Source organism: Malus sylvestris, chromosome 8, assembly GCF_916048215.2.
Source record: "Malus sylvestris chromosome 8, drMalSylv7.2, whole genome shotgun sequence".
In the NCBI taxonomy this organism is placed as follows: Eukaryota; Viridiplantae; Streptophyta; class Magnoliopsida; order Rosales; family Rosaceae; genus Malus; species Malus sylvestris.
Window position 1 is genome coordinate 2,642,987 of NC_062267.1, and position 20,348 is coordinate 2,663,334.

The 20,348-nt window shown below is 39.3% G+C and overlaps 2 protein-coding genes and 1 non-coding gene across 3 annotated transcripts; 2 read left to right on the forward strand and 1 right to left on the reverse strand.

Annotated features, from left to right (window-relative positions):
* Positions 1-128: 128 nt before the first annotated feature.
* LOC126633614 (U2 spliceosomal RNA) lies at positions 129-323 on the forward strand. The gene has a single exon (XR_007627108.1). It is a non-coding gene; the product is annotated as a U2 spliceosomal RNA (small nuclear RNA).
* A 13,213-nt stretch (positions 324-13,536) lies between these two features.
* LOC126632309 (probable calcium-binding protein CML41) lies at positions 13,537-14,293 on the forward strand. Its single transcript, XM_050302670.1, has one exon. It carries the CDS (start codon positions 13,599-13,601, stop codon positions 14,172-14,174), a length of 576 nt encoding a protein of 191 aa, XP_050158627.1. The 5' UTR covers positions 13,537-13,598; the 3' UTR covers positions 14,175-14,293.
* A 1,114-nt stretch (positions 14,294-15,407) lies between these two features.
* LOC126632303 (protein DA1-like) lies at positions 15,408-20,348 on the reverse strand. The gene is made up of 12 exons (XM_050302662.1): positions 19,623-20,348; positions 18,853-19,013; positions 18,638-18,728; positions 18,167-18,509; positions 17,544-17,664; positions 17,368-17,451; positions 17,091-17,210; positions 16,753-16,965; positions 16,375-16,437; positions 16,154-16,272; positions 16,012-16,070; positions 15,408-15,893 (listed from the first exon to the last, which is right to left on the reverse strand). Exons 1-12 carry the CDS (start codon positions 19,711-19,713, stop codon positions 15,577-15,579), a joined length of 1,782 nt encoding a protein of 593 aa, XP_050158619.1. The 5' UTR covers positions 19,714-20,348; the 3' UTR covers positions 15,408-15,576.

The following is a 20,348-nucleotide window of genomic DNA, read 5'->3' on the forward strand; positions in this document are numbered from 1 at the left end:
GAATAGTGAATACTTAACAAAAGAGAATGCATCGTATGTTTGCGAGCCTTCGTCCCACATCGACATTCTCATAAACAAGGGAAAGCTGCGTGCCATATAAAAACGAAAACGAGACTCTCGTTCAAATCATACCTTTCTCGGCCTTTTGGCTAAGATCAAGTGTAGTATCTGTTCTTATCAGTTTAATATCTGATACGTGAGCTAATGGTTCACATGATATTAAATTAATTTTTTTAAAGGGAGAGTTCACACAATAGCTTGCTATTGAGAATTTTGGGCGTTGCCTTTACGTTGCACTACAGCATTGGCCTGGCGCACCCTCCAAATAGTTCAATTGTTTTCTGATAATACAAGTCGATAAAGCAAAAACTCCGAAAATTCTACAAATAATACACGAATCTCTCATATTTGCAGGAAACAAAATGAGGCTGCCTGCTTACCATGCGGCACCTTGGTCACAAGTGTTGGATTTTGTGGCTCAATACTTCTTGGGCCTTTAGTTTTTTTGTCTCAAGCCCAAATATGTTTGGCCTTTTGTTACCCATTTGAAAGCCACATGGCAGCTAGGGTTTAATTAAAAAGGCACCAGCCTTATATAAGGAAATTCATGCTTTTTGGTCAGAAGACAAGCTGCAGAAAAGCAGCAGAAAGGTAGCAGAAAAGAAAGTGCAGCCGAAAGCAAGCAAAAAAGAGAAAAGGCAGCAATGATGAAATTTGTTAGGATGTTGGCTCAGGGAAGAAAAGTCAAGAGCTTTTCTTTTGGTATTTTCAAGGTAGCAGGTGCTATATGTTTGAGGAGAAGCCGAGTATAAGGGAACGGCAGATTAGAGAGAAGTAAGAGAAAGGTTGTTGTTTTCTATTCTCCCTTTGTTTGTAATCCCCTTTGTTAGTGATCACTCAACCAAAGAAAATTGTGCTACATTTTGTGGCTGTTGGGAGAGAAGGAATTTGGTATATGTTTCCATCTTCTCCATTTGTTCTTTGTGAGAGTGAGAGCTATTGGGTGTATGTGGGATTTGGGTTTGAGTGTTGAACTCTATTTGTAATCTCCTTTTGATATTAGTGGAATTTCCTCGCCGTCTCGGAACTGGATGTAGGCTTACGCCGAACCAGTATAAATCCTTGTGTCTTTTGGATTATTTGTCTTGTCATATTTTGCCGTTGTAACTTATTGGTTTCATATTTGACGCTTCCGCACAACAAGTGGTATCAGAGCTCCGGGTTTCGACTTGGGGCTTTGTACTAATATGTCTATGAAACCTTCGAATATGTCGGTGAAATATGATATTGAAAAATTCAATGGGAGGAATGATTTTAGCCTGTGGCGGGTTAAGATGCGAGCTGTGCTAGTTCAACAAGGGTTGCTTAAGGCGCTACAGGGTGTGGAAGCCTTGCCACAAGATTGGTCTGCTGAAGAAAAAGAAGACGCTTTGAATCGAGCACATAGTGCAATTATGTTATCACTATCTGATGAAGTTCTTCGTGAGATGGAAAATGAAACTACTGCAGCTGGTTTGTGGCTTAAGTTGGAGAGTATATACATGACCAAATCCCTCACCAATCGTTTGTATTTGAAGCAACGTTTGTACACTCTCCGTATGACTGAAGGTACACCTATTCAAAACCATCTTGATGAGTTTAATAAGGTTATTATGGATTTGAAAAGTATGGATAATAAAATTAATGATGAGGATCAATCTTTGATTTTGTTGTGTTCTTTACCTCCTTCGTATGCGAATTTTGTTGAAACTTTGTTATATGGGAGAGATTCTATTTGTATGGAGAATGTAAAAGCCGCTTTGAATTCAAGAGAGTTAAAGAACAAAGTATTTGGAAATTTGAATGATTCTCATTCTGAGGCTTTGATAGCAAGAGGCAGAGATAGGGAATATGGTTCAAGGAGTAATAAAGGAAATTTGAGATCGAAGTCTAAGACCAGAAACAACACATGCAACTATTGTCGCAAGGAAGGGCATTGGAAAGTTGATTGCCCAAAACTGAAAGATAATGCTGGTGCGAGTGCGAATGTCGTCGATGACGACTTCGACTTTGTTCTATGATGGCAGTTGGCTACACCAGATTTGAAATTAAAAAAAAAAAAAAAAAAAAAAAAAAAAAAAAAGAATCTGGTGTTGTGGGTACTCTTAAATCTCTCCGCTACATATGGAGATTTAAGAGTTTGTAAGGATTCTTTGTTATGATTTGAGAAAGTTGCTTAGTAGCCTCTATGTATGTTTGTGTTATGTCAGTTGCTCTTCATCGGTGTTTTTATTATTTTGGATATTGGTATGGTTTTGCTTTTTTTGGTAAAGTTGAATTCAGTGAGGGCCAATTTGTTGAGTTCTGCAAGTTTGGATAGTGAGACACCACACTATTTTGGATACACCACATGCACTGCAGAACATTTGTGTGGAACCCTCTTGTAGAAGGCAAGTTATATGTTTTCTAACTTTGGTCTATGGACATTTGGTTGGATTTGTTTGCCACTGCTATTTGGTCTGTTGGTCTCCATCATCTGCAATTAGTTTTCTTGAAGACTTCAGTTGAGGTATGGTTTTGGATCTCCTGCTGATTATTTGAATTTGAAATTTTGGTTGTCCTGTTGGTGCTCATGTGATGATAGTAAACTTGAGTGAAGGGCATATTTTTGTATGTGGTATGTGAGACTTTGTTGCCAAATTTGTAATCAGTTTTGACTTGGAGAATATGCCATACTATGTGAATGAGTCTATTGGTGCAGTTTCAGACCATGGTGTTTGTGAGCAGGTGGAGTTCGTTGTGTGTCCAACTTTGGTATGATGTGCTTGATCTTTTGTTGGTGATATTGAAGAATTTCAGTTCTTCGTTTGAATCACTTTTGTTTTGATCAAGGCACTTATGGTTTGCAAATTTGGAGAAGACGGTAGAGAAATGTTCACTTTCGTTGGCTTTGGTACAGTTTGAGTCGAGGTGGAAATTGTTATGAGCACTGGTAAGTTTGGGGAATTTGATTTAGTTTCCGTTGTCTTTAGTTTGTACTTTGGGTGCTTATGATGATTGTTGAGTCAACTCTAAGTTACTTTAGGGAATTTCGCCAAGGTGGAGATTGTTGGATTTTGTGGCTCAATACTTCTTGGGCCTTTAGTTTTTTTGTCTCAAGCCCAAATATGTTTGGCCTTTTGTTACCCATTTGAAAGCCACATGGCAGCTAGGGTTTAATTAAAAAGGCACCAGCCTTATATAAGGAAATTCATGCTTTTTGGTCAGAAGACAAGCTGCAGAAAAGCAGCAGAAAGGTAGCAGAAAAGAAAGTGCAGCCGAAAGCAAGCAAAAAAGAGAAAAGGCAGCAATGATGAAATTTGTTAGGATGTTGGCTCAGGGAAGAAAAGTCAAGAGCTTTTCTTTTGGTATTTTCAAGGTAGCAGGTGCTATATGTTTGAGGAGAAGTCGAGTATAAGGGAACGGCAGATTAGAGAAAAGTAAGAGAAAGGTTGTTGTTTTCTATTCTCCCTTTGTTTGTAATCCCCTTTGTTAGTGATCACTCAACCAAAGAAAATTGTGCTACATTTTGTGGCTGTTGGGAGAGAAGGAATTTGGTATATATTTCCATCTTCTCCATTTGTTCTTTGTGAGAGTGAGAGCTATTGGGTGTATGTGGGATTTGGGTTTGAGTGTTGAACTCTATTTGTAATCTCCTTTTGATATTAGTGGAATTTCCTCGCCGTCTCGGAACTGGATGTAGGCTTACGCCGAACCAGTATAAATCCTTGTGTCTTTTGGATTATTTGTCTTGTCATATTTTGCCGTTGTAACTTATTGGTTTCATATTTGACGCTTCCGCACAACAACAAGCTCTGTATCATTCTATGAGAACAATCTTCGGATACGACAACAAGTAACTTATTAATTAATTCGTGAATTACCAATTCTTCAATCATTTTTTTTTATTGAAAGTCTTTTTCTTCTTTTAGTTTTATATCAAGTAATCCAACTTCTAGCCTACATTTCATTGGAGCTCGAAAACTTTGTGAAATTGGTGGAACACGATGGTTGATTAATATTCCTATACATATCTATTAGAAGAGGACGAACGACAAAAGAATGCGTAATATCTTTGGCGTGCTTTCATCCCTCATCGAGAGTAACCTAAAACAAGGATATTGCAAGCCGTATAAAATGGAAGACGAGTTTATGTTCTTATCAATTTAACATCTAATACGTGAGCTAATGATTCAGTAGATATTAAACTTTTTTATTTTATTTTTTATGGTGAGGCTCCCGTTCGTCTTCTTTGCATTGCACTATTGCAATGGCCTTTGCGTTGCACTACTACAATGGCATGGAACCATGGACGGAGCCAATCAAAGCTCACTGGAGGCAGATGTCCCGACTCAAGTAATTCGTTTGTTAAATTATAGACTTCAGTTATATAATATACACGCGTTATCTTTGTAGTAAATATTTGTATCTAATGTTCAACATACTTTCATACTACTTCACTCCATAATATGAGCAAAAGTGCTCTTGTTCTGTCATTCAAACCAAAAAACATTCTCCTGCCTATCATGTAGAAATATTTTTCTCATTATTTTGCCACTTTCCACTACTAGATTGAAATTTTTGTACCATTGGAATTGTGATGCACAATCATTTGAAATCATCCCAACTATCATATTGGTATTAAGTCATCCTATAATAAGGTCTTCTTAGTTATTTTTTAGGATGCCCCTACAACAACAACAACAACAACCAAGCATTTTCCCACTAAGTGGGGTCGGCTATATGAATCCTAGAACGCCATGGTGCTCGGTTTTGTGTCATGTCCTCCATTAGATCCAAGTACTTTAAGTCTTTTCTTAGGGTCTCTTCCAAAGTTTTCCTAGGTCTTCCTCTACCCCTTCGGCCTTGAACCTCTGTCCCGTAGTCACATCTTCGAACTGGAGCGTCCGTAGGCCTTCTATGCACATGTCCAACCCACCGTAACCGATTTTCTCTTATCTTTCCTTCAATTTCGGCTACTCCTACTTTACCTCAGATATCCTCATTCCTAATCTTATCCTTTCTCGTGAGCCCACACCTCCAACGAAGCATCCTCATCTCCGCTACACCCATTTTGTGTACGTGTTGATGCTTCACCGCCCAACATTCTGTGTCATACAGCATCGCCGACCTTATTGCCGTCCTATAAAATTTTCCCTTGAGCTTCAAATAACACGCCGGATGCACTCTCCCACTTCATCCATCCTGCTTGTATTCCATATATTATGTCTTTGATCGACTTAGGCGAAGACCTTTAGATTTCAACACTTCTCTCCAAAGGTTAAGCTTCACATTTACCCCTTCCTGAGTTTTATCTATCAACCCTACATCGTTTGCGAAAAGCATACACCAAGGAATAACATCTTGAATATGTCCTGTTAACTCATCCATTACCAATGCAAAAAGGTAAGGACTTAAGGATTGTTAATGTACAAAATCAGTGAGGACTTTGGTACAACAGAAAATATTAAGTTTGTGACCTTTGCTAGATTGCTCCGGTCATTAGTGTGGATAAGTCTGTAAAATGATAGAGACAGAAGAGCAAACACAAGATGTACGTGGTTCACCCAGATTGGCTACGTCCACGGAGTAGAGGAGTTCTCATTAATTGTGAAGGGTTTACAGAAGTACATAGGTTCAAGCTCTCCTTTAGTGAGTACAAGTGAATGATTTGAATGATTTAGTACAAATGACATTAGGAAATATTTTGGGAGAATGATCTCCTTTTATAGAAGAGAGTTTCTAGCCTTGTTCTGACATTGACACGTGTCGTGTTGTGATTGGCTTCCGATGTTGACACGTGTCGCGCTATGATTGGCTTCTGGTGTCGACACGTGTCGCTCTGTGATTGGCCTCCTGGTTGGAAGGAAACTCTTCTGGGTCCTTGATGGTATAACGTTGACCGGTGCTCGGTAGTTTCGGGATTGGTCAAGTATGGTACAAACAATGCTCTTCTAAGTTCCCGAGCGAAGGAAGCTCCTCGGTTGGGGACTTGCAAGATCCAAGCCGCTGAGTAATCACGAAACTTCTAAGTACCGAAGTGTGGTATCGTCTTCACTTGCCTTATCTATCTCATAGGTAGATGTGGCATCTTCTCTAGAAGTACTCTTCCTCCGTCCAGGGGTGGTATCTTTAACTGGTGGAGATGCACAAGGTAATGTATCAATTTCACTTGAAGCTTACTTGTAGTTTCAAGCTTGGTCAAGCGCGATACAACCATGTAGTAAGAGTCCCCCCAGTCGCAGAGCTAGGAGATCTGCTGAAAGAGGTGACAGACAAGGTAAGCAATCAGAGCTCCAAGCAATCAGTCCCAGATCAGAAGTTTGATTTAGAGTTCCGGCTGATTGTTCTCATTCTCCCTATCTTGCAGGCAGCATGAAGGATAAAGAGAAGAAAAATGAGGAGAGATGATATGAGATATTTTTGCTTTTGAAGAAGTAACTTTCCACAGGCTTATTCTTGAACTGAGCTTGAAGGTTTTTTGGTTTCCTCCAGAGTATAAAGCCGACTGAAGAATTTGAGGGTCAAAACAATTCCATCAAATCTAGAGTACGTTCGACCCTGCTAATATGGGATACTTTTGATGTTGACAAAGTAGTGGATGTATCGGCACGTGTTCTGTTATGCTTGTCTCCACATGCTTCTTTGTATCCTGCTCACTTGCCCTATCTGTTCCTTAGGCAGGTGTGGTATCTTCTCTGAAAGCATAAGATGTTGAAGATGAGTACTCGAGAGCAATGCCAGGTAAGTAATCAGGTAAGGGGTTCCAGGCAGTCAATTCCTGACTGGAAGTTTGATTCCAAGTGCTGACTGATTGCTCTCTTTCTCATTGTCTTGCAGGTAAGAACAAGGCCAAAGGAAAAGACAGGGAAAAAGCATGATATGGGATACTCTTGCTTTTAACCCTGATGATATGAGATATTCTTGCTCTGGTGTAGCTTGTTTGCAGAGGTATTATCGGGGGGGGGGAGAAAGCTGAGTATTTCAAGAGGCTTCGTTGTGAGTGCCCTCTCAGATATGAGGAAGGGTTGAGCATTTTTGCAGGTCTGCCTGTCTGTTGAGGATGGAGGTCGACATATATAGGAGTCTCTCAAACAACAAGTAGTAATGCTATTCCTTTACCCTTCTTGGTCATAGCACTGTAGTGGGAGCTGCCAGCTTCACGTGTTTTAACTCTGTCAGAGTACTTTGAAAAAGTGGTCTGTGGTATCTGGAAAGCTGATGTTGCGTATGAAGATTACAGACAAGCTTTATCCAAGGAGATCTGGCTCTCAAAGTTGAGAAAGTGATGCCTCTTCGGTTTTCAAACAAGCGATCCTGTCGGGGATCTGGCTCTCGAGATTCAGAGAACGGTGCCTCTTCGATTTTTAAGAAAGCAATCCTGCTGGGAGTTTGGCTCTTGAGATTCGGAGAGCGGTGTCTCTTTGATTTTTGAGAAAGTAATCCTGTTGGGAGTCTGGCTCTCGAGATTCGAAGGGCGGTGCCTCTTCGATTTTGGAGCAAGCAATCTTGTTGGGAGTGTTTTCTCGAATATGAGTAAAGGTTGGGCATTTTGCTAGTTTACCTTGCCACGGAGCACAGAGATTGACACACATGGACTTTCCAATTATCCAGCAGTGGTGCTGTTCCTTTACCCTTGTGGGTAATAATATGGTAGCTAGACCTTCAAAATTTATGTGTCTAAGCTTTGTTAGTGCTGTTTCTTTGCTATTCTTTTACCCTTCTTGGTCATAGCGATGTAGTGAGAGCTACAAGCTTCACGTGTCTAAATTTTGTCAGAGATTTTTGGCAAAGTTATCTGTGGTACCCATGAGCTGATGTTGCGTGTGGAAAGTGGATGATTGAACAGTAAGATTCATGTGCTTTCTACTTCACCAGAAATCTTCGACAGATTGCCCGTAATTTCCGCAAAGCTGAGTGTGCATGTGACAGGTGCTGACAAGGCTGAGAAAGCAGGTACCTCTTCAATTTCTGAGATCGGCCTTCGTGGTCTCTGAGCAGCCCAACTTTTGAGAAAGCAAGCGCCTCTTCGATTTTTGAGATCGGCCCTCGTGGTCTTTGAGCAGCCCAGCTTTTGAGAAAGCAAACGCCTCTTCGATTTCTGATATCGACCCTCGTGGTCTCTGAGCAGCCCAGCTTTTGAGAAAGCAAATGCCTCTTCGATTTCTGAAGCTCTGTCGAGTACAGATTTTTATAGAGGTTGGCATTAAGTTCCAAAGTACACTTGAATCTCCACCAGTAGAAGCTCCATTCTTGCACTTCTAAGATCTTGATTTGTCCGACCTCTTCTTTCTTCAACACCTTTGAAAATGTCTGGCCCCTCTGACTGTCATTTTGACTTGAACCTTGGTGAAGAGGCAGCCACGCCTTCTTCAGACAACATATGGCGCTCATCCTTCTTATCCCCTACTGGTCCTCTTACCGTTCGGGATTCTATGATGAAGAATGATATGACCGCTGCGGTGGTGGGCAGGAACCTTCTCACTCATAAAGATAACATACTTCTTTCCAAATGGTATGATGAGTTGGCTGTTAAGGATTCTCTGGCTCTCAATGTTCAGTGTGCAGGTTCTGTGTCTAATATGGCCCAACGCCTATTTGCTCAAACCTGCCAAGTTGAATCATTGGCGGCTGAAGTGATGAGTCTCAAACAGGAGATTAGAGGGCTGAAGCATGAGAATAAACAGTTGCACAGGCTCGCACATGACTATGCTACAAACATGAAGAGGAAGCTTGACCAGATGAAGGAATCTGATGGTCAGATTTTACTTGATCATCAGAGATTTGTGGGTTTGTTCTAAAAGCATTTATTGCCTTCGTCTTTTAGGGCTGTACCGCGTAATGAAGCTCCAAATGATCAGCCTCTGATGCCTCTTCCTTCTAGGGTTCTGTCCAGTACTGAGGCTTCGAATGATCCCCTCTGATGCCTTCTCTTTCTGGGGCTCTACCGACTGCTGAGACTTCTCCTAAGCAACCTTTGTAAAGGCTCCCTCTTGTTTGTTTATTTTGACTCATGTATATGTACATATTTGTAACTTATCGGAGATATCAATAAATAAGCTTTGCTTCATTTCAACGTATTGTGTTAAATACACTAAAGCCTTCTTCACTAAGTTCTTTGAATTTTTCTTTTGTTGAAGTTTGTATGTTGAAGCTTTGTGAGTGAAGCATGTAGGTTGAGGTAATGTTCCCTTAATTTCTCGAGTGAGGAAAACTTTTCGGTTGAAGACTTGAAAAATCCAAGTCACTGAGTGTGGTCGGCTATATGAATCTTAGAACGCCATTGTGCTCGGTTCTGTGTCATGTCCTCCGTTAGAACCAAGAACTCTAAGTCTTTTCTTAGAGTCTCTTCCAAAGTTTTCCTAGGTCTTCCTCTACCCCTTCAGCCCTGAACCTCTATCCTATAATCGCATCTTCTAACCGGAGCGTCAGTATGCCTTCTTTGCACATGTCCAAACCACATTAACCGATTTTCTCTCAGCTTTTCTACAATTTCAGCTACTCCTACTTTACCTCGGATATCCTCATTCCTAATCTTATCCTTTCTCGTGTGCCCACACATCCAACGAAGCATCCTCATCTCCGCTACACCCATTTTGTGTACGTGTTGATGCTTCACCGTCCAACATTTTGTGCCATACAGCATCGCCGGCCTTATTGCCGTCCTATAAAATTTTCCCTTGAGCTTCAGTGGTATACGGCGGTCACACAACACGCCGGATGCACTATTCCACTTCATCCATCTAGCTTGTATTCTATGGTTGAGATCTCCATCTAATTCTCCGTTCTTTTGTAAGATAGATCCTAGGTAGCGAAAGCAGTCGCTCTTTGGTATTTCCTGATCTTCGATCCTCACCCCTAACTCATTTTGGCCTCCATTTTCACTGAACTTGTACTCCATATATTCTGTCTTTGATTGGCTTAGGCGAAGACCTTTAGATTCCAACACTTCTCTCCAAAGGTTAAGCTTCACATTTACCCATTCCTGAGTTTCATCTATCAATACTATATCGTCTGCGAAAAGCATACACCAAGGAATATCATCTTGAATATGTCTTGTTAACTCATCCATTACCAACGCAAAAAGGTAAGGACTTAAGGATAAGCCTTGATGTAATCCTACAGTTATGGGGAAGCTTTCGGTTTGTCCTTCATGAGTTATTACGGCAGTCTTTGCTCCTTCATACATATCCTTTATAGCTTGGATATATGCTACTCGTACTCCTTTCTTCTCTAAAATCCTCCAAAGAATGTCTCTTGGGACCCTATCATACGCTTTTTCCAAATCTATAAAGACCATGTGTAAATCCTTTTTCCCATCTCTAATATTTCCATCAATCTTCGTAAGAGATAAATTTCCTTCATGGTTGAGCGCCCTGGCATGAACCCGAATTGGTTGTCCGAAACCCGTGTCTCTTGCCTCAATCTATGCTCAATGACTCTCTCCCAGAGTTTCATTGTATGACTCATTAGCTTAATACCCCTATAGTTCATGCAATTTTGTACGTCGCCCTTATTCTTGTAGATAGGCACCAAAGTGCTCTTTCGCCACTCATTTGGCATCTTCTTCGTTTTCAAAATCCTATTGAAAAGGTCAATGAGCCATGCTATACCTGTCTCTCCCAAGACTTTCCACACTTCGATCGGTATATCATCTGGGCCCACTGCTTTTCTGTGCTTCATCTTCTTCAAAGCTACAACCACTTCTTCATTCCTGATTCAACGATAAAATGAGTAGTTTCTACACTCTTCTGAGTTACTCAACTCCCCTAAAGAAGTACTCATTTCATGTCCTTCATTGAAAAGATTATGAAAAAACCTCTCCATCTGTCTTTGACTGCGTTCTCTGTAGCAAGAACCTTTCCATCCTCATCCTTGATGCACCTCACTTGGTTTAGGTCCCTTGTCTTCTTTTCCCTTGCTCTAGCTAGTTTATAGATATCCAACTCTCCTTCTTTGGTATCTAGTCACTTATACATATCGTCATAAGCCACTAACTTAGCTTTTCTCACAGCTTTCTTCGCCTCTTGCTTCGCTCTTTTGTACCTTTCACCATTTTCATAGGTCCTATCCTTGTATAAGGCTTTACAACATTCCTTCTTAGCCTTCACCTTTGTTTGTACCTCCTCATTCCACCACCAAGATTCCTTTTGGTATGGAGCAAAGCCCTTGGACTCTCCTAATACCTCTTTTGCTACTTTTCGGATACAACTAGCCATGGAATCCCACCTTTGGCTAGCTTCCCCCTCTCTATCCCACACACACTGGGTGATTACTTTCTCTTTGAAAATGGCTTGTTTTTCTCCTTTTAGATTCCACCATCTAGTCATTGGGCACTTCCAAGTCTTGTTCTTTTTTCTCACTCTTTTGATATGTGCATTCATCACCAACAAGCGATGTTGATTAGCCAAGCTCTCTCCCGGTATAACTTTGCAATCCTTACAAGTTATACGATCCCCTTTCCTCATTAGAAGAAAATCTATTTATGTTTTTAACGACCTACTCTTGTAGGTGATCACATGTTCTTCTCTCTTCTTAAAAAATGTGTTGGCTAAGAAGAGATCATATGTCATTGCAAAATCCAAGATAGCTTCCCCATCCTCGTTTCTCTCCCCAAAACCATGGCCACCATGAAAACCTTCATAGTTGCCTGTCTTCTTGCCCACGTGTCCATTTAAATCTCCTCCTATAAATAACTTCTCCGTCTGAGCAATTCCTTGCACCAAGTCTCCAAGGTCTTCCTAAAATTTCTCCTTCGAACTCGTATCCAACCCTACTTGAGGTGCGTACGCACTAATCACATTGATGAGTTCTTGTCCTATTACAATCTTGATTGCCATGATTCTATCTTCTACCCTCTTGACATCTACAACATCTTGTGTCAAGGTCTTGTCCACGATGATGCCAACACCGTTTCTCGTTCTATTTGTGCCCGAATACCAAAGTTTAAACCCTGAGTTTTCTAGATCCTTTGCCTTAAGACCAACCCACTTAGTTTCTTGTAGGCACATAATATTTATCCTTCTCCTCACCATAACTTCCACTACTTCCATAGATTTTCCCATTAGGGTTCCTATATTCCACGTTCCTAAACGTATTCTACTCTCTTGAACTCTACCCTTCTGTTTAAACTTTTTCAACCTCCCCCGTCTAATAGGATCAAAGTACTTCTTTTGTGTGTCCTGTGTAAAATTGATAGGAGCATATGCTCCCAAACAACTTTGAGTGAAGTCGTTCAAAAAGAAGTTTCTATGGCCCCCCTTGCTCATTTAACACTGCATCTGGGTGCCGATGGAGATACAGCGACCCTTGCTCACTTATCACTGTGCTCGGGCTACACAACGCGCCACTTACGGGTGACGCCCTATCTTTAGCGCGATTTCTTTCTGGATTCATTTTCATAAGGATTCGACGTAACCTAGAACTTCGTCCTTGCATGGAACACCCAACAATTCTAGTTCAAACTTATGCTATGAAGCTATCTCAAACCTAAGAAGAAGGGGAGAATATTGAAACATTAGAGGGAAAAAATCCCACAACAGAAAAGGAAAACTTATGGTGGTAATTATGAGGGGCGGGAAGGAAGTCACCTAACCCTCCGAACTCTGGTGAACTCCATGAGTGATCTAGGTGCTGCTTTTTTTAAGGTTAGAGTTGCTCTTTGTAATGCCCTCCAACTGTTTGATAAAACGCTTCAAAGAAGAGTTGCTCTTTTTATTTATTATTATTTTTACATATTACCTGGCCAAAACATGATTACTTTATAATAATAAAAGAAGGCGAGCGTCAACTTGAAAAGAAAAAAAAAAGCAAACACAGAGGTTGCAACAATCCCAAACTCAATCCCTAACGCCCAAACTCCTGCCACCTCACTTCGGCAATCATGTGTATTTGCTAATTACATTGGCTTTGGTTCAACTGGTTGCTACTGTTTTGGTAGAGAGAACATTTTCCGGTATGAATAATATGAAAAAGTTGATTACCTAACCGAATGAAAGATCAATGGTTGATATTGAGAATAATGTTTTTTCTTCCACTAAAATTGAAGTTATAATGCAACGTTTTTAAAAAATAAAAACGCTTTGTGGACAATTGTAACTTTTATTGTTATTTGTTTTATAAATTATGCATGATAGAAACTATAATTTAATTTTTAAGATTATTATATGTCTAAAAAATATTTATGAATTTTTACATATAACCATCTGAATAACTTTTCTTGAACGCGCCACTCATAATTACCCTAATCAGAAATCCAATTTTAAGATTATTATATGTCTAAAATCTTGCAAGTATTATTAGTTGACAATAAGTCACTCTCTCAATTGTAAACCAGTTGCAGGGAAACTACACTGCACTTTCATGCAAACCAATTTTCCAATCCAATCATTAATAGGCAACTTCTTTGAAGGTTCAAATTCTCCATTTGACAACTTCTTTGAAGGTTTAAATATATATATATATATATATATATATATATATATATATATATATATATAATGTGTGTGTGTATAAATATATATGGCTGTAACATTTTGTGTTCATCAACTTCTGGTTTTCTCTTAACACAATTTGTAAAAATGAAAATCCTGCACAGATACTCCAAGCTCTTGAAGTGGTTCTTAAACAGTAAGAATTTCAAACTAACTCTCCTCCCTTGCCTTCTTTCAAAACCCGAATCCAAAACCGAGAGCCCTTGTTCAACTTTCCCTACTGAAAATCCAAACAATGGCATCACAAACAAAGAGCTTGCAAAAGTTTTTGATCATTTTGACACCAACAACGACGGCAAGATCTCCGGCGACGAGCTCTTCGCTTACTTCGTGTCCATCGGGGAAGCCATGTCCAACACCGAGGCTCAGAGCGTGATCGAAGAATTCGATAGCAATGGTGACAACTTGTTGGATTTTGAAGACTTCGTGAAGTTGATGGAAAGAGAGGGCGATGGCAACGATGATCTCAAAAGGGCTTTTGAGATGTTTGAAGTTGACAAAGGTTGTGGATGCATAACGCCGAAAGGACTGCAGAACATGTTCAATCGATTGGGAGATGCCAAATCGTACGATGAATGTGTGTCCATGATTGGAGTGTTTGATCTTGATGGAAATGGAGTTCTTGATTTCCACGAATTTCGTAAGATGATGGTTTCAACTTGAATGTCGCGGTTTGTGTAACGTAACGCTTCTTGTGCCAAACAAATATGTATAAAGAGTTGTTTCCAATCTGGTGTCTTATCTCTTCACCCACTTTTTAATGAAAATTTTAATTACAAGTTTGTTCATTTGCAAAATGATTTATAAGAACCTTAATAGATATATAATAATAATAATAATAATAATAAGTGGGTCGCGAAAGGATAACATGAGCTCTAGACTTTTATTGGGTTGTGAAATGAATGGACAATATGCAAGTTGAATTCGCAAAAAAAGATAAAAAGGATGAGGATAGAAGGAATTCTGGAACAAAAAAGTGTGGATGCCCTTTCAAATTAAAGGGTAAGACACTAAAGATAATGATTGGATATCGATAATAGTTATTAGAGTGCATAATCACACAACAATAAAGTATTTGGAGGGTTATTAATTTGCTGGTAGATTATTGTCCAAAAAAGAGTTCGTTGTTGGGGAAATAGCATTTCAAATTTTTAGGAATAATAGTGGGTGGGGAAATAGCATATTAAAGGCTATTTTAGGAATAATAGTAAGTGAAAAAATAGCTTTTCAAATTTTCAACTTTTTTATGGTAGGTGGAATTATAATGTTGGTGGGAAAATAAGACATTGGGTGGATCTAGCAGCTCTCTATTTATATTATCAGACTGTGAATCCAAACTAAACACTCTGATACGCTAAATAGGTGATTTAGATTCATATTTTGGCAACACAAGCGTCTTATATTACATTTTTTACTGATATTAAGGTGAACCGAGTACATTGACTCCATTGAGTAGTTCCATTTAGATGATTTTGCATTTTAATTTCTCTAGAATTTCTATGAAGTTTCCTCCCTTTCCTCGTTAGGTCTAAAAGAAAAAAAAATTGCTTCGAAGGTAGGAGAGAAACTTACCTACTGCAATAGGAATGTCACCGTGTAGCAGTATATGAAGCCAATCGGGTATTTGCATGCTTTTTAACTTTTTCACATAAAATTGAGACTTGAGACACCGTCACAATAGTATCCCATTATATGGGAGAGATTTTTTGCCGGAAAATGACCAGCCCAGTACATCAAATATAATAATACAATTGATTGAAGATTTCAACCAATTGTATTAATGTCACATGGTGTACCAGAACGTGCGCCCGGCGCTAAATAATTTCTCGTTATATGGAAGTCCTCCACAAGTAGAGACCGAAAATTCTGCATATTGTGCAACGGGAGAAAAAAAAGTAAATCAAATCAATGAATTGATTCATGGCATACAGCCACAATCACAAGAACTATGTAACACTCTAGAGTCAATTCCTATGAACTCTTGGCCTCTGGGTTCTAATATGAAAAGGCCAAAGCTATAACAATGTGGCAAAAGGAGCACCCAAAAAACTCAAGGATTCAGTCCTCAATAAGGAAACACCCCTGTCATTCTAATATGTTCTAGGGTACTTCGAAGCCCGTATTTCTGCACTGCCTGTTGACCGGCCCTGAATCCATCTCCGTACACCGGGGACATGTCTGTTTCGAGCTGGTGTAAAAAGAACCCCCCAAGCTTACTCTCAAACGGCGATCTTGTACCCTTCTTTGATGTCCTCGAAGAGGAGGAAGACGAGGTTGATGCAGCATTGCTGCCTGAGCCAGACATAAGCTCGGCCTCTAGCCACATGTGAGCTAAAACTTGACAGATACCTTCTTCGACATCTTGACTAAGAGGTCGGTAACCTTCAAGAAGAATTGAGGATCTAGTCAGTTATTTTCTTTTTGATGCCATCTTTAGTTCGCAATTCCTTCAGCAAAAATGGAACGAAACAAACAAATAAATGGATCATCTAAAATGCACCTTTAAGCCGCAGCCATGCATGCATCATCTCATGAGCTAGAATAGACCCAGTCAGCAACCTGTACACAGACGGTTCTAGTCACGCAACAGATTTAGCCAGGAGTTACAATTGTGCCACAAAACGAAATAGATAGAAACGCACCTTGGAAGACCATACAAGATTAGAATTGCGGTCACCTCACAGCGACGAGTTAGCTTGTAGGGCTCTGTTATCAATCCCGTGGCTTGGTGTCCTGCCCCAAAACGTGGCCGCTTTGAAATCTGGTGGTTTTCAGATCAATACAATATAAGTTGCTAAACCACAAGAAGATACTTTACCAACTGCTGTAGAAAGTGAAAAGAATATATTCATAAAACTCTCACCGTGCTAATAGTTTGTTCCTCAGAAAGGCAAAGCCCTCTAGTCTCAGGCATGTGATAATGGCCCTGGAAATGACAAGAAGTTGATCAAAGTTGGATTTAGTCTCTAAACCTTGAGAAGACAAGCTTCAACGGAAGATGAGTAGATAATGATACGACAGGGAAATCTCCGGAGAGACTTGTACATGCATGTTTCTGTATGTTAACATGTCAATAACATAAATCCAATGGGATGAATGATTTTCATATGCGTTAGTTTGTAAGTATCAGAGACAAATGAGAAAAATGTTTTCGATTAACAATGTATGACTTGCCAATGATGACTGGAAAACTATCCCACTTTCATACTAAAATTATATGGTTTCAACTGATTGTCCTTACATTTCTTTCTCCATCTCTTGCTTCATTTAGCGCTTGTCGTTCAACCAAGAGCAGTGGAACTTGCTGCTCCAACTTCATATTTAAACCTTCATAAAATTCCTGAATATCGAGATATAGGGGTTGGCATTCACTGGTATCCATGACTGCAGAGTCCAAACACTCTAGACAGAGCTTCCGACCATCATCAAGGGGTACATATCTTGTGTCTCGGGCCTGCATGTAGTGAACATAGACATCTTGTTATGCACTCTTTTGCTTTATTCTTTCTTTTCTTATAAAACAATAGGGTTAGCCATATTTCGCAGCATAACTATGTAAAGTAATTTATTCCAACTGACCTCCATTCGCTCACAACTGCCGCACCGAGGAGTATTATCAATTTCATGAACAGGGCAGTATTTTTGGACCCAAAATGGATGTGCCCTATATTCAATAAGACCAGCAGGGTTTGTTGGAATCTGTCAAAAGATATATATTACAAAACGAAGAACAACTAACAACAAATCATATATGAGTTATTTCTCAGACAATTAGTATTCAACTTGAAACAAAATTCAACGAGGCATGGTTAGCACCATCATAACTTAAAAAATCAAATCAGATCATGATACTTACAAAGTGCTTGCAAACATCACATTTCGGATGGTAGCTATCCTTGTAGCAAGCTTTATGGTATGGATAATGCCCAGATGTAGAAAACTACATAAAATGAAACTTATGTAAGATAATTTGGACAACCAAAAGGCATCTTGCAAAAGAACCAGTGCTGAAATTAAACTTATTTTTTGCACCTCATAATCAGAAATTGGTTGGTTGCATGCACGACAGCGGAAACATTCTGGATGCCAAACTGCATTCATGCAATTTAAATATCGTCCAAAACCAATCTCAGCATTGCAACCAGCACAAACCCTATGTCAAAGAATGAGGATACTGTGTCACAATATGGTAAATATAAGCAATGGGCCGACATGGAATATAATGTGAAGTTCCACAAGGAATTATCGATGCATCAAGAGTAATTGGGTGTTCAGTCTGGTTCATGTGGAGAAACAACTACAATTTCAAACCTTACATCCTTCATAGTAAATAAATTGTTAACACCTCAAATCTCATCAACTCACTTTTCTTTATTCGTCATTCCTAAACACAGTGATTTTAAATTCCATCATTGTACACAATCACGTCAAGCAAAAGAAATCAAAATTTACAAAGTAACAGAAGCACAGAATAGGGATTCACGGTATAAAAGAGAGTGGGTGGCACTGAGAATGCAAAGAAGCATTGAGAAAATGTGAGAAACGAGATGCAGACAATCGCATATTGTTGTTTCAAAGGCCATTCTACACGTCCATGAGGTAAACGAGCAGTAAACTACCCAAAGGAAGAAATAGCACTGAAGCGTATCATATACCTGGAGCCCATTGGGTAGTCCATGGGGATAGGGTATGAACTTCCATTTCCATATCGGGGAGGAGGGATAGGTTGATATGTATTTCCATTTCCATTTCCATTTCCATATCGGGGAGGAAGGATAGGTTGATATGTATTGCCATTTCCATTTCCATGCCGGGGAGGAGGGAAAGGTTGATACGTAGTTCCATTTCCATTTCCATTTCCATGCCGGGGAGGAAGGAAAGGTTGATACGTAGTTCCATTTCCATTTCCATTACCATGTCGGGGAGGAGATTCCACATTCAGACTTTCTTGTAGAGCTCTGGCAAGTTGTTCATCTTCTAGCAACTGAGAATCAGAGCCTATAAGAATAATACATTCTTATTAATTCATATTGTATCATTTGACATTACAAGAACGAACAAGCACACATGAAGAAATATACAAAGTGGAAACATTTGCAATAGCATTCATAGGAAAAATCACTCACCAATCACATTTTTTCCTTTTGGATTTTCTTCTAAAAGAGATAGTGCAATAGCACGATCTATTTCTTCATTCTCGTTTTCTGACCAGACCTCCTACATGAAGTTTCCCACCACAATATGTTAAACCAGTTCAAGCATACCAAATGAAGATTAAAAAGAAGCCTGTGTTCCATAAAGTGATCGTTTTCCATATGTTAAGAAGTGGTAGATGTTATACCCCTGAACAAGAAGGTCCATAGCTATTTGGATCCTCGTCATTATTGTCATGAGACTCATGACAATGCTCCTCCGATATCTTGTGGCTCGAGCCTTTAAAAATCTTGCTAAGCCAACCCATAACGTGTAAGGTTATCTGCTCATAGTCAATCAAGTTTTTTACTGCACATGAAGACACCATCTGAGTTAATGCAATATCAACAGCAAAACCAACAGAAAAGAAAATTCATGGTTAATAACAGCCACATCTGAAAACAAAATTACGAATCAATATAAATAAAAACAGCATGCCGGGGCCATTCATGTTTTCAAGTAAATTTAACCAGCTGCAGAACGATACGAAAACCGAAAAAATATACAGCCAAACCGATGGCATGACCTATTTGGATTTCATCACCTAAAATTCCAGAAACTGGGTTTTGAAAATCTTGGTTGGACACCCCAATTCCAACAACTGATTAATCACTGCCATTGCACTTTTCAACAAGAAAACATACCCAAAAAAAACAAAGTAAAACTAGAAAAGCAATTCACCCACCACGCATTTTGACAGCCCACAATGTTCCACCTATAACTTCAATTTACAGAAATACAGAACTTCAATTTGCAGAAATACAGAAATAAAGGCGTGCCTAGGTCAATTATTACTAAGAAACCCAAATATATATGGAGGAGAGAGAGAGGGAAGAGCCATTAACTTGAAGACATATAACAACTAATCTGAGGTAAAAGGAAAAGGCAGAGAATCAAAATAGTGGAGGAGTGAGTCACCTCCAAAAGAATCAACAGAAGGCAGAATTCTGAATGCTAACAGAGCAATCCCACAGATCAGAGAAGATCCCAAAGCGATCAAAAGCACCATTTTTTTACAGCTAAAAACCAAAATTTACATAATTTAAACTCCTCCATCTCTTTTCCCTCTGGGTTAATAAAATATAATCTAATCCAGCAGTAAAGAAACAAAGAAAAAGAAAAGCTTGATCCTTTAACTCTTTAAATTCAGAGCAGAATCTGGCAGATGGATTGGGAAGAAAGAAGGAGGAGAAAATTCAAAATCTTTCACGTGTTAACATTAAAAGGAAATCCCGGAAAATATCTTAAGCAATCTCAATGGAGGAGTACACGAAACTGTTTACGCGATTTCAAAGTCAAGATTTTGAAAGAGCAGGTGTAAAAACTCCAACTTTTGATTGACTTTTTGTTCCGACCCAATTGGGGTTGACGAATTTTTCATCAAACCCAGTTGGGGAAACACATCAGAGAAGCCCCTTTTGAAAGTTCTCGAGGAATCGGAAAGAAAAAAAGAATTAAAAATCCAATCTTCAAATGATATAAAAATTTAAAGTTAAAAAAAGTTAAAAACTAAAACTACTTGAAAGAACAGAAAAAGCTTGATTTTGTGAAGATATTTTCGAGAAAGAAAATGTGTCGAAGCGTAAAAAGTGGAAGGAATCCGAAAAGAAGAAGCTGATTTCTTTGCCTTGCTTATTCCAATCT

Excerpts from the sequence above, each read along its gene's own strand:
- LOC126632309 (XM_050302670.1), top strand. The coding sequence starts at position 13,599 with ATGAAAATCCTGCACAGATACTCCAAGCTCTTGAAGTGGTTCTTAAAC.
- LOC126632303 (XM_050302662.1), bottom strand. The coding sequence starts at position 19,713 with ATGGTGCTTTTGATCGCTTTGGGATCTTCTCTGATCTGTGGGATTGCT. Across the intron at positions 17,452-17,543 it reads AACCAATTTCTGATTATGAG|TTTTCTACATCTGGGCATTA; the intron begins GTGCAAAAAATA and ends CATTTTATGTAG. Across the intron at positions 16,273-16,374 it reads AGGAACAAACTATTAGCACG|ATTTCAAAGCGGCCACGTTT; the intron begins GTGAGAGTTTTA and ends GAAAACCACCAG.